The sequence below is a fragment of the Anticarsia gemmatalis genome, chromosome 9, assembly GCF_050436995.1.
Source record: "Anticarsia gemmatalis isolate Benzon Research Colony breed Stoneville strain chromosome 9, ilAntGemm2 primary, whole genome shotgun sequence".
Classification (NCBI taxonomy): domain Eukaryota; kingdom Metazoa; phylum Arthropoda; class Insecta; order Lepidoptera; family Erebidae; genus Anticarsia; species Anticarsia gemmatalis.
The window spans coordinates 5411740-5431956 of NC_134753.1; the positions used below are offsets into that span (position 1 = coordinate 5411740).

The 20217-nt window shown below is 34.8% G+C and overlaps 3 protein-coding genes across 11 annotated transcripts; 1 reads left to right on the forward strand and 2 right to left on the reverse strand.

The window, feature by feature from the left end:
• Nucleotides 1-1679: 1679 nt before the first annotated feature.
• On the forward strand, nucleotides 1680-8974 carry LOC142975685 (polycomb protein Sfmbt-like). Of its 2 annotated transcripts, XM_076118676.1 has the most exons (11): nucleotides 1703-1812; nucleotides 1901-2039; nucleotides 2108-2325; nucleotides 2981-3211; nucleotides 3532-3704; nucleotides 3906-4044; nucleotides 4177-4652; nucleotides 5071-5272; nucleotides 5502-5679; nucleotides 5959-6206; nucleotides 6501-8974. In XM_076118676.1, exons 2-11 carry the CDS (start codon nucleotides 1925-1927, stop codon nucleotides 6885-6887), a joined length of 2367 nt encoding a protein of 788 aa, XP_075974791.1. In that variant the 5' UTR covers nucleotides 1703-1812; nucleotides 1901-1924; the 3' UTR covers nucleotides 6888-8974. The 2 variants fall into 2 exon arrangements, with proteins under 2 accessions (XP_075974792.1, XP_075974791.1); XM_076118677.1 differs by lacking the exon at nucleotides 1901-2039 and having other exon boundaries at nucleotides 1680-1812.
• A 1-nt stretch (nucleotide 8975) lies between these two features.
• Nucleotides 8976-12434, reverse strand: fy (fuzzy planar cell polarity protein-like protein). 2 transcript variants are annotated; one of them, XM_076118686.1, is made up of 8 exons: nucleotides 12201-12433; nucleotides 11845-11966; nucleotides 11255-11528; nucleotides 10741-10938; nucleotides 10227-10426; nucleotides 9855-10033; nucleotides 9392-9524; nucleotides 8976-9312 (listed from the first exon to the last, which is right to left on the reverse strand). In XM_076118686.1, exons 1-8 carry the CDS (start codon nucleotides 12276-12278, stop codon nucleotides 9255-9257), a joined length of 1242 nt encoding a protein of 413 aa, XP_075974801.1. In that variant the 5' UTR covers nucleotides 12279-12433; the 3' UTR covers nucleotides 8976-9254. The 2 variants fall into 2 exon arrangements, with proteins under 2 accessions (XP_075974801.1, XP_075974802.1); XM_076118687.1 differs by lacking the exon at nucleotides 10741-10938 and having other exon boundaries at nucleotides 12201-12434.
• A 136-nt stretch (nucleotides 12435-12570) lies between these two features.
• On the reverse strand, nucleotides 12571-19770 carry LOC142975686 (sodium/hydrogen exchanger 9B2-like). Of its 7 annotated transcripts, XM_076118680.1 has the most exons (14): nucleotides 19614-19770; nucleotides 18395-18517; nucleotides 17704-17751; nucleotides 16989-17012; nucleotides 16247-16283; nucleotides 15756-15898; nucleotides 14830-15061; nucleotides 14500-14669; nucleotides 13944-14158; nucleotides 13683-13854; nucleotides 13451-13605; nucleotides 13208-13372; nucleotides 12918-13098; nucleotides 12571-12835 (listed from the first exon to the last, which is right to left on the reverse strand). In XM_076118680.1, exons 3-14 carry the CDS (start codon nucleotides 17726-17728, stop codon nucleotides 12774-12776), a joined length of 1581 nt encoding a protein of 526 aa, XP_075974795.1. In that variant the 5' UTR covers nucleotides 17729-17751; nucleotides 18395-18517; nucleotides 19614-19770; the 3' UTR covers nucleotides 12571-12773. The 7 variants fall into 7 exon arrangements, with proteins under 7 accessions (XP_075974795.1, XP_075974797.1, XP_075974798.1 ...); XM_076118682.1 differs by lacking the exon at nucleotides 18395-18517; XM_076118683.1 differs by lacking the exon at nucleotides 16989-17012.
• Nucleotides 19771-20217: the final 447 nt, after the last annotated feature.

A 20217-nucleotide genomic window follows, 5' to 3' on the forward strand; every position in this document is an offset into this window, starting at 1 on the left:
GACATACAATAAATTGGAAACAAATCGATTTTTTATAAGGAATATAAGGATATTAGGCATTTCATATCTTTCATACGTGTCTATTTAGTCATTATTGAACCCACTGCAGCTGTCGTGCTGAACAGCGAGGAAGAGGTTAGGCATTGTGTATTTGTGTCCACCATGCAGGTCTTGTATGAGTTCAGGACGTTGCATCTCTTAAAAAACTATCAGACTTGATTTCATCACCTTTTTCTTCATTTAACATGAAAATGATTTTTAAAAAGACATAATTTTATAAAGCCGTCTGTGCGTTTCCTTTGGTCAAACCCTGAACCACTTGTCTGGGGCGAATGGCGAATGTTTGCAGCACTCAGTTAAAAATGAGAACATGGCGTTGTTAAACCTGCGTAACATACAAATATTATAAATATTATTGGACAACTCACACACGGTTATTTGATTCCAAACTAAGCAGAGCTTGTACTATGGTAACCAAATAACTGATAAACATACTTATATACTTCTAAATACATACTTACATAGATACATTAACATCCAGGCTCAGAACAAATACTCGTGCTCATCACACAAAGATTTGTCCCGGGTGGGATTCGAACCCACCACACGCGGCGCTACGGTTGTTGCGGCGAGGTGACCGCTTAAACCATTGCACCAAACGTGCAGTTAAAAGTAAATATTTTACCCGTATCATTTTTTTTAGCAGGATAAAGAAAAAAAATCCGAATCTGAAGAAATGCAATATAAACAAAAATTGACAATCAATGGCCGTTTGAGCTAATATCGATTATCGATTTTTCCGACATCTCTAATTTAATTGTTCTAGAACTACCTACCTACGTGGTGAGTAAAATGACAAATTCCCCGATTTATAATTGCCATTATAAAAAAAAACAAAACGAGGTCACGGCGCATAAACTGATTGTATACATTTTGTCATGCCACGTAAGAATAAAAATAAATTCATTTCTTATTTATTATTACGAAATAAAATACCGATAACGGTATTTTAGAAGTGACTTTTATGTAAAATAAGTAAAAAAAATACTTTTTATGAAGTATTTATAAGTGTCGCCATACTATTTTATCACAAAGTAAATGTTTTATTAAGCTAACTCAGTTTAGAAGAGTTAATATCTCTTTGTAACTTAAAAATTGTCTCTAAGTCAACTGTCGTACTTATGTCAAGGATCTTGCTATTTCGAAGGTCGTTCTAAAGAAAATCTCCATTAAAAATTATATTCTCATCGCCGCCACCCTATGTTCACAGAGAACATTATCCTATTTCCTTCATTCCTTGCCTACTTTGATAAAAAGAAATAGAAATAATCGAGGATTAAACCTGTGACTAAACGGACTTAGAATTTTAATGTTTTCATTTTAGAGAATAAGTATACACGAACATGAAACATGAAATTCAACTCGCCTCTCTGTACGATGACGTTACAAATTAAAAGGAGTAGAATGATTTTCGATAAGATCTTATTGAAAGAGTTCTAACGATAGAAATAAGTCTCTTGTGGTTAAGTAATCGATCAGAAACTGAAAGATAGTTAGACAGCGTTTCATAGGAATTAGTTTGGAACGATGTCTTAAATCGAAATATCAAAAAAAGTATCGACTATCAATTCGGTGCATCACTTTCATTTCATTCACTCGGCTGCAGCCAGTGGACTTACGTTCGTTCTTCTGTTCTTCTTGCGATCTTTGTTGTTGTGGTATGGTATTTTTGCGTTGATGCGAAAATAAAGTAAATCACCATCAAATTGTATAAGAATTACCATTTTTATCGTATGTGGATGCGCTGTACTGGTATGTTTGCTTAGATCCGTGTTAAAAACAAAAATAGTGCAATTTTAGTCATGTGTATTGAAGTGTTTACGGATACGACATTCGACAGTTCTGCCGTGTCTTTATTTGAAATATGGCTTATTACAATGCCGGCAATGACGGAAATGTAAACAAATCTGTAGATTACACTGATGATACTAATATCACAGATGAACTTTCTATTATTCCTCTAGAAAAAGACAGTTTCGGTGAGTACCTTTTTATGATTGCAATGAAAACAAGCAGAACTATCAATTTATTTACTGTTGTATTACAGCGATATGCGAGTTATGTGGTCGTGTTGGCCGAAGGGGACAGTTTTATACAAGAAACACTAAGTTTTGTTCACTTAGATGTCACACGAGTAATTTGAGAAGACGTCATTGTAATTGGAGGTTCCAATTGATGGAAGGAGCTGAACATATGGCGGGTATGATTCCACTGGAGCCACTGCCTCAGCTGCAGCACTGGCAGGCCACTTTAAACGACTTGCAGGTATTTAATTTGCATTTGTTATCACAGCTTAGTACAGTGTAGTAGTCAGATATCATGTGTAAACAGTTGGTTTGTTTGAATAAGTATTGAACATGGTTGGCTCAACTCATATATAGGTTTCACTAGCTGACCCGCGCAACTTCGCTTGCGTCCAATAAGAGAGAATAGGTGAAATTTTTCCCCGTTTTTGTGATATTTTTACTGGTACTCTGCTCCTTTTGGTCGTAGCGTGATGATATATAGCCTATGTTCTTTCTCGGGTATCAAAATATGTCCATACCAAATTTCATGCAAATTGGTTTAGTAGTTTAAGCGTGATTGAGTAGCAGACAGACAGACAGAGTTACTTTCGCATTTATAATATTAGTATGGATACCAATTTCTTTGATCACATACTGATTAAACAATATTTATTTTCTCAAGTATCTTAATCATGACATCAACTTATTGCTTATCCCTTTTACAATTCTATATTTTTCTTTCTCACAGAATCCATAATATATGGTATCTTATTTTTAAATTCCATTTCCAAATTGAAGAGTGATTTTTCATGTGCTTTTCTTTTCTAGTTAATGTATATCATACGGAATCTTTTCAGACTTCGTTACTGATGCTGATACTATTTTAGAAATAATCTTCATTCTTATAATTTCAGGCGGGCCCTATAAAGCAATCAGCAGCAGTAGTAGCCAACAGCTATGAGTGGAAGGATGAACTCTTTGGATGTGACTTCCTTGCTGCACCTGTGAGCTTGTTCAAACATGCTCCCCTTCACGAAATGTGGGATAACACATTTGAAGGCATGAAAGTGGAAGTCAAAAATACTGATTGTGAAAATTATTCAGAAAAATTAGGTGATTACTTTTGGGTAGCTACAGTTTTAAAGGTAAGAAACTTAATATATATCTTTTATTTTCAAATTAGCTTTTGAATAGTTTGATGCAAGTTCTCTATGATCTATCTAGCATTTCTCCAACTCTCTCTTAGTATGATTGTCAGCAGTTGTTAGGCATTAAATTCAGTAGCCTGAATCAGTATGTACTAGGAGGTATTGCAGTTTAAAAGTGTTTAAAGAACAGAAATCAACATTTAACCACTATTATTTCCAGACTATAGACTAGTTTAGTTTTCATTATCATTTTAATATACATAAGTAGTAAGCATAATTAATTAATTTGTCCTAACTAACTGAACATATTTTTACAGGTAAAAGGGTATATGGGCTTGTTGCGCTATGAAGGTTGTGGTAGTGACAATTCAAAAGACTTTTGGGTGAATCTGTGTTGTTCTGAAGTGCATCCAGTAGGATGGTGTGCAACTCGCGGCAAGCCTCTAATACCTCCACGAAGCATTGAAGACAAATATACAGATTGGAAAAAGTAAGTTAGATTAGATTTGTGCTATTTTCTAAGTTTAGATTTTCGTCTATTTTTTCTTTACCTACATATTCGAAAAGCATTTTGTTCCTTTGGTTGTTATACAACTATTTTTGTAAAGATTGAAAATAAAAGTGATTCCCATATGAACTTTGTTCGGTCATCGATTTCTCTTATTCAATTATTTAAAAATATATTTTCCAGGTTCCTAGTAAAGCAGCTGACTGGGGCAAGAACATTGCCAGCAAATTTCTACAGTAAACTAAATGACAGCTTAGTATCAAGATTTTCTATTGGTTCCATAATGGAAGTTGTTGACAAAAATAGGATTTCACAAGTCAAGGTAAGAAATAAAGCTCTAAGAATAAAGTAACTCGAAAATTATGTTGTTCAAAATAATACTCTTAAAAATTAACATGTTAAGAAATGAATATTTGGAATTGTTAGGTACTAATTGTCATGTATGTATTTCCAGGTAGCTACAGTTTGTGAAATAATAGGAAAACGTTTACACGTGAAATACTACGATAGTTCTCCTGAAGACAATGGTTTTTGGTGTCACGAAGACTCTCCACTCATTCACCCAGTTGGCTGGGCGTTCAGGATCGGTCATCCTTTAGACGCGCCTCAAAGTTATTGCCAAAGAGTTGCCGCCGGTCGTCTAATAGCAACTGACTCTACACCCGATATGTTTTACAAGTATCCAAGTAACGAGCCTCCGTTATTCTCTGAAGGGATGAAGTTAGAGGCTGTTGATCCACTAAATTTGTCATCGGTGTGTGCAGCGACTGTGATGCAGATATTAAACGAAGGTTATATGATGATAAAGATAGATTGCTACCCGCCAGATGGGACAGGAGCTGACTGGTTCTGCTATCATCAGAGATCGCCCTGCATATTCCCAGTTGGGTTTGCTGCTAGTAATAACATTCCACTTGTGCCTCCTGTAGGGTGAGTTGCTTTATTGTATTAATAATTTTTTTACCAATTTGTTTCAAGTAAACAGAATTAGGAGCCCACCAGTGCCTATACTTCAAATAGTTAGCTTAACTGTTGACTGATTTACCTTTACACAACTTAAATTCCTTGCCACTGATGTGGAGTTAGTAGAGAGCAAAGGTTGAGATCCATATTGAATTTGAACAATCACTGGGTTTTAAGCAACCTTTGCGAACATTAACATAGATAGTTAGGCAGCATAACTGTATTTGAACTGGAAAAATTGGTCCCAGCTTGTTGCCCATTAAGGCAACAGTTGTTAAGTCATGTCAAAGGCCTTCGGGCTGCTTGAACACCTTTGACACTAAGGCTGACCAGTACAATAAATTAATGACACAATTTTATTAATAACGTTTTTATTTTTGTTCAGTTTCAGAATGGAAGACTTTAGTTGGGAGGAATACTTGCCAGTATGTGGCGGTGTCGCGTCCGACAGCTCGTTGTTCGCGGCGCGCGGCCACGTGGTGTCGCACGGCTTCGTGGCCGGCATGCGCCTGGAGTGCGCCGACCTTATGGACCCGCGCCTTGTCTGCGTTGCTACCGTCGCTAGAGTCGTCTCTGATCTACTTAAGGTTTGTTACGATGACGTGCGGAAAGAGAACATATAGCTATCTCTAGATCAGGTTTAAACCTCTCGTAAACGGATTTTATTACCGTCAGTAGATAGAAATTAACTGACAGTATGTTAAAGAATACGAAAGAAATTTTTGTGTTGTGATTGGGTTTCTTGTTAAAGCAGCGTGTTCTGTGGAATACGCTCATTTTCATGACATTAATAATTTGTTTATTGTTGTTCCATAGGTGCATTTTGACGGGTGGGGCACTGAATACGACCAATGGCTGTGGGCGCACAGTACAGACGTGTACCCGGTGGGCTGGTGCCGCGCCGTGGGCCACCGGCTCGAGGGTCCGCTGCAGCTGCCGGCGCGACCGCCGCGCAAGCACCCGCCCAAACAACCCAGGCGACGGAAGAAACAAGGTAATACCAACGATCTTTTTAAAGTGTTTCGTTTCAGTATTTTCCAGCATGTCTACATTTACATAGCTTTTTTATGATTTGTAAGCAATACTTCATCGAAATTGTTTCAGTAGCTTTCACGTTTAATAACAATGCCAACAAACGTTATTTAATTTATCCATACACAAACTTTCACGCAAATATCACGTATATCATCGTCCATCGGATATTGTCTCCAAGAAAGGTGCGAAGAAAAATCTTGCTCGCGAGTCACGACTAAAGTTGTAAATATTCTTTCAGGATTAAAAGCATCACAACCGCCAAACACAACAGAGGAGAGTTCACAGAACTCAGATATGGGTGATACAAAGAGTGATACTAAAAGTCTATCACCACCCACTAGCGTATCAGAAATGTCGGCCGATGCTGAACAACGGGCGGAACCTGACGTAGAATCTAATACGGCGAAAATGGACATCGATCCTGAGTCCAAAGATAGTATTGAAGTGGCTGAAGAACGGTTACTGGCTGATATTACTGGAGATACGGTGAGTTCTAAAAATTTATGGATATAGCATATTTTTGATGAATGAACAAATGAACAATGAAGAGGGGACCTCAATCTCACAAAAGAAAGCAATCAAATTATAAAAAAGAGATATTGAAGTAAAATTAGGGCTCAATGATTCGTTACCCTGTAGTTTTTCGTTTGTACCACTGATTAGAAGTAGTTAATTCAACCCATCCTCCTCTTAAATGTACAGTCAGATTGGAGCTTCAAAGATTATGCTTAAATACATTAGTAAATACACTTTATTAACTGCAATTATTTTTCCTTTCAGAGTTTACCTACAGCTCCAGACATATTAGGCAACGATTTAAGTCAGAGCGACGCGCTCCCTGCAAATATATTAGAAGAGGAGGAGGACTCCGACAAGGTGATACCCAGACTAGTCAATACCTCAGTGCCCTTAGACGTCTTAAACACCGTCGATCCAGAGAACTGGACGACTGCCGACGTAGCCAAGTTCCTCACAGTCAATGACTGTCAACCATATTGTGTCAACTTCAATAATATTACTGGTCGTATGATGCTACAACTAACTAAAGACGAAATCATCGAACTATTAGAAATGAAAGTAGGTCCCTCATTGAAAATATTCGATCTGATACAGCAGTTAAAATGTAAGATAAAACAACCTCAGTGTAGAATGCTTAATTTTAAGTAGGTAGCTGCTATTTTAATGGCCAGTCCAGAAAATAAGTAACTAATTTCTAGAAAATTTAAGATTTGTATCAGCCCACAGTTATTGTAACTGAAATATTATAATAATTCTCTCATTTCGCGTGCGTGATATTTGGGTCCTTATTGTTTTTCTAGTTCATTTTCTTGGCTGGCCAAATAAGCTCTTCTCTTCGCGCCTTCTTAAAGGATTTTAAACGGCATCATCACAATTATTCACTATCAAATTAGTATAAAATCATGTCAGAACGATGTAAATCTATCTTTGTATGACAATGATAGTTTACTATTGCGCCATGTTCAAGTACTAAGAAAATGACAGAGTTAAAAACCGTAGCCTTTGTCACGGTGGCTATTAGCGTGCAGTGAAGCAGCTTATTTAGCTTATTAAACAAATTAGTATCATATTCTTATACTCCCGCCTATAATGGTATCGCATAATACCTGAACTTTATTTTTAATATTTGTGGTTATTCCTTGGCGCTAACACGCCCACAATACGAGTAATTAGGCGCAAGCGGATATTGTCTTTTCTCATTAAAAAGGGCGGGGTTGTACGTGAAAACAACGTATACGTATACGCGTCAAGAAACTTCTACTTTAATAATAATACTTCGGAAAGTCATGTTTGATATCAGATTTGTGTGTGTAAGACAATCTTGTCTTTGTATTATTGCCATTATATCTTTTTTTATATTTATTAGTCCTCATTTAGATGTGAATGGCTTTGTGATTCACTGAACCAATGTAGTTTACTCCTAGGTTAGTAATACGCTTTGGTATCGTTGCAGGGGCGATTTTAATTTTGTTTCGTCAATTTACAATGGCTGTAAGAAATAAAGAATGTTAGAACAGATAAAACTATTACGTATTCAAATCTAAGTGTAATTTTACCAAAAGAATTTATCCCTTTTGGAGTGAGTGCTTCTAGTAATAATATAATATTGGATAATTTAAAAAGATATCATAGAATCGAATAATAGTTATATAAAATTTGGTATAAAAAAGTGATAAATGGAATATTCGAATCTTCCGGTAATAGGATTTTAATTGAATGTGATTGTTCCATGTTTCGAAATAAGGACTTTGGCTCTACAGTACAACAAACTCTTAGGAAATAGTTTTAAAACAATTGGTTCTGCATTCATCTGCCGCCGGCAAATCTTCGTTGTATTGAACTAAATGCCTCCTGAAATTTGATGAAAGTTATGTATTGACATAAATATTGTGAGGCATCGAAAATAGCACTTTTTGGATACACGTTTTATAATAGTTTATGGCTGAGTTTTTGGCTTGAGATTTTGTCTGAAACTGCAAATACTACTATACTAGTGTATTATTTGAAAGAGCATTGCGTGAAGGTCCAGGTGTTGACTGTTCATGCATGATAAAATGTATTTTTATCATTTTTATTTAAAATAACAAAATGTTGTTATTTATTTACCAACCATTAAATTCCCAGTGCATGTTATAAACCAGCCAAGTGTGGTATGACGCAAATTTCGAGCTTTGGTATTTATAATGAAATAGTCCTTATTTATGTGACGACTAAGTTATAAATGATTTTAAATTCTGACAAGCCATTTTTAATCATTATAAATCATGGATTCGAAACTGAAAATAGTTGACTGTGCTTACGTTTCATGTAATTCCGTATAAAACCTGAAGCGGATACACTAGGGGACAAATAACCCATGAGAAGTGTTGCCAGCGATGTCGGGTCAAATGGTGTGACGTTGCTGAACTTCGCTGGACATGCTTGGCGCTACTAAAACAAAAGTCGCGCAATAACGACATGTCGTCTACAATTACACATGTCGTGGGGACACTTGTTCCCAGTATATCCGTGACTTCTAAATCATACCATTTTATTACATCACATTTGTGGGTTATGACGTTATTTTAAATTATAAATTGTATCAAAAGGGATATACAGATTTACGCTTAGAAACGTTATACCCAGTGATAAGAATGCCTTTGTTAGTGACTTACATAAGAATCTATATCAATTAGAACCATCGGCATATTACATGTAATAGATTGAATGTTCTAATATTAAAAGCGAAACTATAATGCAGTGTTTTTATTTTATAATCATATATACATTAAACCACGCCTTGTTCCTAAAGGAATAGCTGCCTATTCCTGTCGGAACAAGGCGTGAAACTAAATAACACCTCTTGGTACGATCCTTACAAACTTCCCTTAATTTATTATTAATAAACATACATCAAAATGACCAAATATTATGTTCAATATTGTATTTCTTCCTTAATTACTTTGGACGGAGATTATTTTATTTGTCAGTCAGTTATAATAATAATATGTTTATTTCTAATATCCCATAATTAATTCACCAGCAGACATCTTTGTTGGAGCTTAAATCTTGAAGAATCTGACTTGTTATTAATCTGAAAATACAAAATGTGCTATAAAATTTGATTTCAGATATAGAGATACAATAATCTGTTCTTAGGTGTTATAGTATACCGTATTGTATGCAGCTGTACTGAAGAGGAATAAAGAGCGCAGCACAAAATATTTCCTGATCGCTGCGCGTGACACTTGTGATATTCAGAACACCAATATGTTTCAGTCATACATAATGAATGTTCATTTGAGTCTGAAAAAAATAAAACCATTTAAATTGTTTGGATTTTTTGTGCGTGCGTATACGCACAAGCTTCTAGGATCCGTTCACTAGGTGGCACTACTTGTGACTTTAGCACTCAGAATATTAATGTTTTAAAGAGTTATTTAAGAGGCTACTACAAAACAAAATACATAATTAAAAGCGGTTTGGCTGACAATGTCAGTTTTTATTGAATAAAGGTCGTGTTCTATCAATAAACATTACATATTTTGCAATAGCCTAGTATGGCAAAATGTTATGTATTATTACTTATTGTTTATTGTCTATCTTTAATAATCGATTATTGACTATTATATATACCTTTGTTATTAGCATCTTTATGTTTCAGTTCTGGTGCTAAATCTCTAGCGCTGGTGACGTAAAATGTTCGCAGGATGTCTATCCGATGCGCTCCTGACATTCCACGGCCCTTGGTATTGGACGCATGCAAGTGACGGGAGAAAACTCCCCTACGTTTATTTATGTTTACTATGAGTATTCTGAAATGCAGAATAAACATGAAATTATTTATCGAGGAGACAGTACGCGGTTAAATAAATAAGCTGGGCAAGGGTCTTCTCCCATAATGAAAGAGGGGTTGGGTTTTGAGTTGACTACCGCTGACCAAGTGAAGGTTACGTATTTTTATTCTTTTAAAAATGATTGAATGCCAGTATCTAAATAAATTCTCACCCTAAGACACTTGGTTCAAACGTCATACTCATAGGAAAATTTCGTGGGTGTGTAAATTTGGCTTCTTTTATAATAGGTGCATATACTTCCCAGCATTGTAGGACTATTTCGTCAATTTGCGTTAACGCTGGCGTAGCACCACACACTACTAAAATGTACACATCTGCTAGAAGTTTACATGTCACTGCTCTAAATGCAACCTGAAAAGAAAAATCAAAAGACACTAAATTATGAAAGCACATTTTTGTGATGATAATTATCACTGGCTAGCTTGGTAATCTGGCCTGCTGGGTCTGAAATTATGAACTACCTACTTGGTTATTTCGGGTGATGTGACTAAAACATTAAAATTACAAGTAAGTATGTAGAATATAGATGATGAACTGTGCTTAAGCTAGATTTTTCAGACATTCGCGTTTTGGTTTGATTCATTCAGGATGGTGCCAAAGCTGTCTTTACCGCAAGTGAGAGAAGAAAGTGAAACATCTACTTTTTATTTCTATTTTCCACTTACATTAGGGCTCATTTGAGGTAAATAAACAGGAGTATCACGTAGTGGAGCGCCATCTTGTGCGGCCGCGAGCAATAACATCAGCCTAGCTTCTCTTGGATCAAGCTCACAGAAATCAGAGCTGGTTGCTACAAGGTGCCCATGTATTATGAGACACGCCCACCTACCTGTTACACTCTCTGCATAGTGGTCTAGTGCTTGCTAAAATGTTAAAAACATTATTGGTTTACATTTATTACTGTTTGTTGTGTTGTCAATGTTACATGCACATATTAATTTCAATAGATAGGAAAAACGTTAATACACACTTTATTTATTGCCAGAACAGTTAGTATTTTATCTTGTGCCATCACCAATAACATAGTATTTGTTTATAAAGTAGCAGTTGTCAGCAAGAGATAGAGGGAAAAGAAAGCCAACCTATAAAGATAGCTTTAGGTAGATAAAAGTGGAAGGAGGGAAGAAAGGCCATCACCCAGCAATGAGACAGTATGGGCTGCTAATAATTATGATTAACCTGTAACTGCTGTGCTTGCGGGCATAAAATACTCTGAATTAAATCCAGTACTAATGTTGGTAGTGGACTTGACAAGGCATTGGGGTCCAAAGATTCCAACAAGTAGTCCAATATTGGATAACATTGTCTTAAATCTCTCTTAACTTGGTCTATGTTTTTTAAGTTTTCAAGTTCTTTTTTTCCAATGCAGAATATCATAGCATCATGTACACTTGACAGCAGAAGTTCAAGGTCACATTCAAGACCGCCAGTTGCTATTCCAATTAGTGTGACACTGAAAGTTTAGCATTCAAACTTACAAACTTTATGACAATTTAAACAAATATTGAAAATGTTCTAAACTTTTTTTAGGAATAGTATATGTAGCCAAAATGAGTAAATAACATAATAGCAAGAGCCTTTGTTCATTAATTCGGTTTAACTACATACATTATTAAACTAACTTATGTAAGTGACTAATTGACTATGGAATTAACCATTGCAGTGCTACTATTTAATAGTCTGTATCGGGTAATGTTGCTTAGTAGAAACATTTTCTAGATTTTCTAACAGTTATTCTAGAATTGTGAATACTCAAGTCTGTTGTTTACCTTTTACAGTATTCCTTCCAGAGTATAGCTCCATTGTCAACGGCAGTTTCTATCATAGATAGATTGTGGCATTTGCTGAACATGTTGATGCCATGCAATGACGCAATAGTTGAGAATTGTACCTATAAATATAAAATAGGAAAAAATAATCGTAAACTTAGCTTTATAAATAAATTCAATTTCTAATAGTAACATTTAAAGTCTCCTTGAAAAGTGTTAATGACAAAATTTTGTAAAAAAGAGCGTGCTTTGGGCCAATACAATAGGCCCATCTGGTCAATAACATGTTATCAGCATTGTTATCATGCAAATGTAAATAATTCTAATTTTAAAGTTTGGTGCTATAGTTTACTTACATTTTCATTACTTCCGCGTTTTCGTGAAAATATCGGCACTCCACTTTCTGTAGCCACCGCTATTACGACAACCGACATTATTTTGTTTCATACAGCATCAATTTACACAAATTTATTTTATAATAATAAAAAAAAATAAGGTGGAGTTTGCAAAGTTTACAAAAGTTTATTGAACTGAACTTTGTTTTCATTCATGTTTTGGATTTGGTTCAGTTCGTTCATGACATTGACGTTACGGCGCTGGTATTGCCATTGAAACGTGAATCCGAGAGAACATTTTAATATACCTATATTATTGGACTGGGTATATTTACGAAACTTTATTAAAATATGAATTAACTAATCGTAAAAGAAAACTGTAACGATAGTTTTTCAAATAAAAATATATTTTAATAATAAGATTTATCACTTTGTACAGGCATTAGGTTCACGTAATTTCAGATCTTTCCTAAAACAATTATTACTTAAGTACAATCTATACAATTTTAAGTACTTAGTATAGCTTTAAGTACATAAAACAATAATTATTACCAACAATTCTATAATTGTTCTAAATTACGCTTATAATATACTTTAAATATGGGTAGTGGATGCGGTTACTCCGTTTTCTATTTCTTCAACGACTGTTGTGTTTGCTAAAAAAAAATTATTAATCAATTATAACGTGAATAAATATTTTACAAATGTACCTACCTAATTACTAGTAAATATACTTACTGTCATCTTTAGTAAGTAATTTGGGGCCAGTAATAGCTATGAGCAGGGCACCTAATGGAGCTGATATAACGACGCTAAGAACACTGACGGCTAAAAGGGTTTTAGCGTAGGTCTCTTCGTTAGGATCACCCGTTGATTGTCCATTGGTAACTAAGTCCAATGCAGCTGGACCCAAAGCGGCCTACAAATGACAAATGCATTGTATTCAATAGTCTTAATTATTTTTAATAAACTTTGAAACAAGAATGAGATTCAAAAATAGGAGCAAATATAATTTTTAATGTATTTACCTGTACTGTAGCTTTTGCCATCCAAGTAACGCCGATAAATATTTTCTCCTTACTGTTAAGTCCACAACCGAAGCTTACAAAGAAAGTAGCTATTCCTCGTATAGCTAAACACGATAACAGGCATATGGCAGCGTATTTTATAACTTCTGGATCTAATGCCTTGATCTGTAAACAGTTGAAGTAGGTAGGTAGTTAAAAGCTTCATCAAAGAATATTTATCACGGCAATGAAAAGCAGACTTACCGTTACTTGTGCGCCTGTGAACGCAAACAAAATCGGTTCGAAGAAAATCCATAAGATTCTAAATATATTACTAACAGGATTTTTATTTACAGGCCAACCTTGCTTTTCCCAAAAGTATGCTGCAACAAATCCTGATGACACAATAGCCAGAGGACCTGAAAATACCCTTATTATTGCAACCTAATTTTGATTTCTTTGTTGAGTATCAGAGTTACGTGATTTCTATTCATACCTGCACCGCTCCAGCCAATCATGCTCGATATAAAATAAGAAAATAATCCTCCAAGGAATAGAGCAAGGAATCTTAGAGGTACGACATAAGTATCCCCTTTTTCTGGTATGTACGCTGTCATTGCACCCCATAATGACCCGAGAACAACACCCGCTATAATTGAGAGAGGGCCCTGAAATCAAGTTAACATAATAAATGCCAATTGCTATTGGTATGTTATCTCAATATTGCAATGCCATGATGACTTGTTTGGATACGAACCTTAACAATATTAAAAGTTGGAGACCCAGTGGAAAACATGGCATTTAAAATAATAGCGAATATGGCAACACTGATGGAGTCATCTATCGCAGCTGCGGCTACCACTATTGTTGGAATACCTTTCGACACTCCGTACCCAACGTCTCGTAGTCTAAATAGACATGGTACTACCACAGCTGGTGATACTGATGCTATCATTGACCCAAGGAGGAAACCTGAAATATGTGTATAGAGTTAGGCTTTAAACTCGAAGTGGATGTTGTCACTTAAAGATTTCATAAAAATTTGGACATCATTCGAATTAGCGGTAACAGCTGCATTGTAGGTTTCATGCCTTAATAATTCTAGGTATAAAGTTAAAGAATATCGGCGCCGTTTTATCTCGCGTAATCTTAATTGGAAATGATATGCTTTATTTGATACAGATGTCGATACAATGACTCATAATAGCCGCATAGCTTATTTTATGTTCGTGAATCATATGATTTCTATAAAGTACCTTTTCGGTACTTCAGTGATTTATTAAACATTAAAATATTATCGGAAAAAACTTTACCCCAAATCCAAGGTAATTGCAGCAGGTAATGTGTGCTAACAGCTATCAGGATACACTCCACGAGCCAAGGAAGCAGACCCAACTGAAGAACTGCCGCGTAGTGTTTCCTTAAAACGCTTGCATCCAACCCAAGACCAGCTCGGGTTAAAATGATTACTAGAGCTATTTTTCTGTAAAGGTAATTCATACTTTAATACAAGTTCATGAATAGTAATCAACGAGAAATGCTAGCAATGGGGTGTTATTTAAGTACTTCATTAAAGCACTTAGATACTTTTAAAAGTTTCTGCTACTGCAAAAGTATTGAAAAAACGGTCATCATTAGCTCACCTTAAATCTTGGTTAAGATTTTTGTACTCAGCTGACATTTGAAACAGATTCAGATTCTGGAACAGTATTCCGGTAACCAACATGCCTATGAGTGCTGGTAAAGTGGTGACCCTTTGCCAAATCCACCCCACTAAGTATGCAGTTATCACCAGTATAGACATGCCTAGCAGCTGGCCGTTTAAGCCAAATGACTCTCCAAGCTCCGAGTACAGGATACCCCATGTCAGGAGACCTAGAAGATAAATGAAGAGTTAAATTTGTGTCTTTCCAATAATAAAGTGTAGTTTCAGGCATCACGATCAAGAATTCTACAGAATACAGTCTTTTGTATTCTAGTTAGTCACCTTACATATTATGTTTACCGGTATAAGCATAACTAGGGATTCTCCTACGGATTTTCATCAGAATCCCGAAACAAAATAGATGTTTTTCTAGTGAGAATGGGTGCACGATTTAATCAACTTCACCCCTGTCACTTTTTTCAGGACGTGGTCGTTTAGTATAAAGCGTATTTACACTTCACAGATACGATAATTACTAAGTAATCGTATTACAATTTGCTTAACTGTAAGAGCGTCATTGTCTCCATGTAAATTAAGTTACCGTCTATGACTAACCTAACATACACTTAGGTACTAATATAAATGTTTGTTTAACTGTTAGGACCTTGTATAAGATCTATACATGTGTAGAATTTATGAGTTAGTATAGTTTCTTGTTACGCTTTTGTCGCACTTCATTTTTGTTCCTTATTGATTTGTTCTAAGTTGCTGGTCATTGTGACAATGGATAATTTCATTTAGATACAATTATGAAGCCTGTATAATATGACTGATGGATAAGGTACTAGGTTCTTACTTCTAGGTTCCCTCCGTCATAAATATAGAGATAATTTTCTTTAAGATGATAGTTTTAGAAGTACTCACAGAACATAATGATGCAGGCTTGCTGTGCCGTCTGTCTGTATGTGGAGAAAATTGGAAATGGACACAACTTTGACCACCACGACGGCTGCCAAGAAGGCGTAGTATCTTTTTGGTGACATCGTAAACAAAGGCTTTCCCACCAACTGCAATAATTGATATACGGATCAGGACAAAAACACTTAGAGGGCTATTAAAAAGTTACAGAACCACAGATGTACACAGACGTAACCAAGACTAGTTCTTGCTTATAGTTCATGACGTATACATACAGCCCCTGTGCAGTCTATGAACACAGTCAAGACGAAAAGTTCAAAATGAGGTCGGAAGTTAGCGATCAAAGATCCTTTTTAAGAACATAAGATATAAAATATCATAGTTCCTGCAAGTATCAAAAAAGATGCGACATAATACATACGAGAAATAATAATAAATTAAAATATGATTTAAACTACGGCACGATATTCATACATAATGTTGGGGAAAATACTTACCTATAATTATGTTTTTGATGTTTTTCATCGTTGTCATCTAGGGAAAAGTACAATAAGATTAGTTTATATTTAATTTAATTTATAAATTATCTTGCAACCAAAACCCATGCATACGTAAATAGCAAATGAAACGAGAAGTAAGAACAAAGGTATTATGAAAGACAAAATGTAGTGAAAGCAAAGCTTGTGTATTGTAATCGCCGCACATTATCTACTTTGAGATTTTCTAAGTATTATTTTATAAATTAATCCGCAAAAAGTACCAACAATCGCCGTCGTTCATTAACTCGACCATGTCATTCTGAACAAAATAAAAGTAGACAATGTGTCGAAGAAACTTTCATGTCCAGCGCTAAGTGAGCCAGAAAACAAATATTAAAATTAATTATACGTGGATATGTAGTTTTAGTCGACCAATGCCTGATTTTTGAGTACATTTAGCGGTAGGTTATGTATTCAATAACGTTTTTATACGAGTTTAAACGCTATTCAATAGATAAACTACTGCTAAATGCACTTACTCAGAAACCGGGGATGAAATATTTTAAAGATACGCGTTACTTGCACAGATATCTACTCGTTATTCGGACTTTCAAACATCTTTAACCTTTTTAACTTTAAATTAGATGCAGTCTAATAGGCTCACTATAGGCTGGATATGAAAACGATATAAGTAAGAAAAATAAAATACTATAAGTAAATATAAAATGTCATTCCCCAATCATTATCAAAATTTGTTTACCTACGAACGTATAGACACGGGCACCTATAAACATATAAACGCATGAGAATGATTGCAATGCATATAGCACAAAAACAACAACATAAAAAGTTAGTTAACAACACAAATAAACATTCAGCGATATTTCTAATTTTCTTTTCTTTTTTGTCTTTCTTTTTAAAGACAACTCCCGCACTAAGAATTGCTCTTACATACAAAAACGGACACAAAGTACAACCAGGCCCGAAACAATGTGTGGGAATCGAACCCACGGCCTCCTGACGCAATGGTATTGGCGTGGCGACCTAAACCACTGCAATTTTAATAAAATCAGCCACTAAACATTCGAGTTTATCAGTTCCAGATATAAACACTTATTTTGTTGGAATGCTTTTCCACATGACAGTAGATGTATCACCAACGTTAACAGTTGAATAGGATTTATTTTGATGCATACATGATTGCATTCAAACAGTAATAAACTCGCAACTATTTCAATGGATACTCGGGAAGTACATTGAAATACCTACCTTTTTTAAAAGTATACCATACCTATAAAGGTACCTATTGTATCCTAACTCTTACTTTCATGTGATCAATACTGATTGTCCGATAAAATATATCACTTTCTCTCTGTATCAAATAATTGACAAATTATAAGCAATACAACATGTAGTAGTAACGGTTATTATTTAAAAACATGGCGTAAATAAATAAAAACAAAAAAGATTCTGACCTCTTGTGCCTTGATTTTGGTCCATGTCTATGTAACTGAGACGTTTTACTGAAAATATATTTTGTAAAACTTTCATGATTAACGAAAACAAATAAATAAACCAGTAGCGACGAGTAGTGAGTGTGTGATTATAAAATAAGGTGAATATGATAAAATATGAATGAGTTCTAGATACTATTGATAAGATAGAAACAAGTAGGAATTAAGTTTAATTGGTTTCATAACAGACAGTGGATACTCAGATTAGATCGGTTCTGAAATAATACTCTACGCTACTAAATATTGAGAAATGGTACTAAAATCAATGCTCGGTTTAGATTGCTAGATAAGACGGCGCGCGGTAACACCAATAAGACTAGTCAAAAGCTTTGAGATATACTGTCGATTCAAGTCGATCAGTAATTAGAAATTTCTATGAAATAACTTACCGAACTTTATAAAATTTTACCGATTACCCTAGAACCTATATTTTATAGCAGAAACTGTTCAGACATAAATTAACACTAAAAGGAATCTTTAGTATGCAAAAGCGATGGTCGACTACTCGAGCATAATACAAAATTAAAACAACAAGCGTGTTCGTAGTTTCAGTTTTGTTTTCATACTACCAATAAACTTGAACTACATCGGCAAACATACGAAGGCCGGCTGAAGTCAAAAGTCAACAAGATAAATGAATATGTACACTCACCAGTTTGCAGCGCACGTGATTATTTTATATTTGCTCTGGTAACACTCATGGATACACAGATTAGTGAGCCTAATTTTTGTTTATCAATGAGTAGGAGTTTCTGTTAATCAGAATCTTGAGTACCTACAATAAGGAATGTTTCTCTCAGTATAGTAGGATTGACTGAATGTAGTCGATCTAAATGGGTTGTATATTACGATGGTGTATGACGCACAACTATTACGCTCAGTGACGTGAGTTCGATTCCTACATGAAGCAAATACTTGTATGATCAATGATCATGTGGTTAGTTTATACTTTATGTTTCATATCTAAGTTTAATGATATTTAGTTATACCATTTCAAGTGTGTAAGGTTCTGTTTCTAAGCCTAAGTTCGAAAATTATTTTAAAGTTTCAGGGTGTCATAACATTGTGTAACTGTTAGGTAATTTGTTTTGATTAAGACCCTACGTAAGCTCTTTACGGCCGCGACTGACCGTGAGTCATCACTAGTCTAGTATAACTACCTATAGCTTTATTTGTATTTAACTTATGTATAACTGATTAGGTATATTTCTACATAGAGTACCTGACCATCGAGATGGGTGAATTTTTTGAGACGAGCGTGTCAAATACTGGCCAAGCTATTACGTTTATAAACCTGTACTCTAAGCTCCAACTGGGAATCGAACCCGAGACCTCTATATTCGTAGCAGTTGGATACAAGTTATTATTAAAGACAGTAGTCAATCATTTACCTAAAAGATTATTGATATTTACAACTTATTAATTTCGAGACTAGGTTACCTACATAAAATTCAAAAGAGAGAATAAATAATGTACTATTCAACATCTACACAAAAATGATATAGATGCAAAATGTAAAGTAAAAGTAGATGAGCATGTATTCTATCTAGACTCGATCCGTGCTAGACGGTTGATAAAAAGATTAGAAATCTAATCGCTTCATTTAAAATCAATCATGAGTTTTATCATTCGCGTGAAAGCACTCCATTGACAATGACCTTTAGCGTAAACAGACTTGACACATTACAATATGACATCAATAACAAACATAACCTAAAAAATACAAACGAGAGACTCTAATATCAGTAAAAATTACTATTACTGAGTAGTTTACTTCAAGTTTTAATGTTAAATGAAAACTTTAAGATGGTCAAAGTGGCACCAAAACACAGAAATCAATGTGTTATGAATAATTTATAAAAATTACCTACCTAACTATTCCAAACAAGTCAATGCGTAACAAACGACTAAAAAGGCACAATAATGCGATTAATTCCGTCTATTAATATAGGTGGGAATTATTTCTAACTTTGAAATAATTTAATGTTTACAATTATTTATTTACGCTATACGATAATGAGTATTACCTACGACTATGTAATTGAATGAGTGGAAAAGAATAGCACTGAATGAATGAAAGTAATTTCAAAAGTGATTCGCTAGATGTCACTATTTAAATAAACATATATTATGAACTCTTTTAATAACATCGTGTAATGTGTTAATAATTATCTGGTAGAAATAGTATACAGAATTTGACGAGTTTTTACTTTATTGAGATTCCGGCAGTTATTTACGCACATACATGCAAATATTTTTATTTGTTCATTTGGCTACCTACCCTAATTTATTACTCGTTTAATTTTCTTTTCTAGAGAGGCTCTAATGAATAGAAAAGAGGTAACGTTTCACGGTTTAAAAAAATACAGACCTCACCTCTTTTGTGTCTAGGTACCTATATCATATCAGTAACACTAATAAAGTTTAACGTTTCGTGGAAGTTACTTTCAAAGCGTGCATAGTTGTAGATAGCGG

What these genes read in the sequence shown, in the direction of transcription:
- LOC142975685 (XM_076118676.1), top strand. Translation starts at nt 1,925, where the DNA reads ATGGCTTATTACAATGCCGGCAATGACGGAAATGTAAACAAATCTGTA. An exon ending in CCACTTGTGCCTCCTGTAGG is followed by an intron (nt 4,653 to 5,070) that starts GTGAGTTGCTTT and finishes ATTTTTGTTCAG; the next exon opens with TTTCAGAATGGAAGACTTTA. An exon ending in CAGGCGACGGAAGAAACAAG is followed by an intron (nt 5,680 to 5,958) that starts GTAATACCAACG and finishes ATATTCTTTCAG; the next exon opens with GATTAAAAGCATCACAACCG.
- fy (XM_076118686.1), bottom strand. Translation starts at nt 12,278, where the DNA reads ATGTCGGTTGTCGTAATAGCGGTGGCTACAGAAAGTGGAGTGCCGATA. An exon ending in TACCTCAAATGAGCCCTAAT is followed by an intron (nt 10,427 to 10,740) that starts GTAAGTGGAAAA and finishes TTTTCTTTTCAG; the next exon opens with GTTGCATTTAGAGCAGTGAC. An exon ending in TAAAGATGCTAATAACAAAG is followed by an intron (nt 9,525 to 9,854) that starts GTATATATAATA and finishes TATTTTTTTCAG; the next exon opens with ACTCAAATGAACATTCATTA.
- LOC142975686 (XM_076118678.1), bottom strand. Translation starts at nt 17,779, where the DNA reads ATGAAAGTTTTACAAAATATATTTTCAGTAAAACGTCTCAGTTACATA. An exon ending in CCAAAATCAAGGCACAAGAG is followed by an intron (nt 17,013 to 17,703) that starts GTCAGAATCTTT and finishes ATATGTTTATAG; the next exon opens with GTGCCCGTGTCTATACGTTC. An exon ending in AATCTTAACCAAGATTTAAG is followed by an intron (nt 14,670 to 14,829) that starts GTGAGCTAATGA and finishes TTACCTTTACAG; the next exon opens with AAAAATAGCTCTAGTAATCA.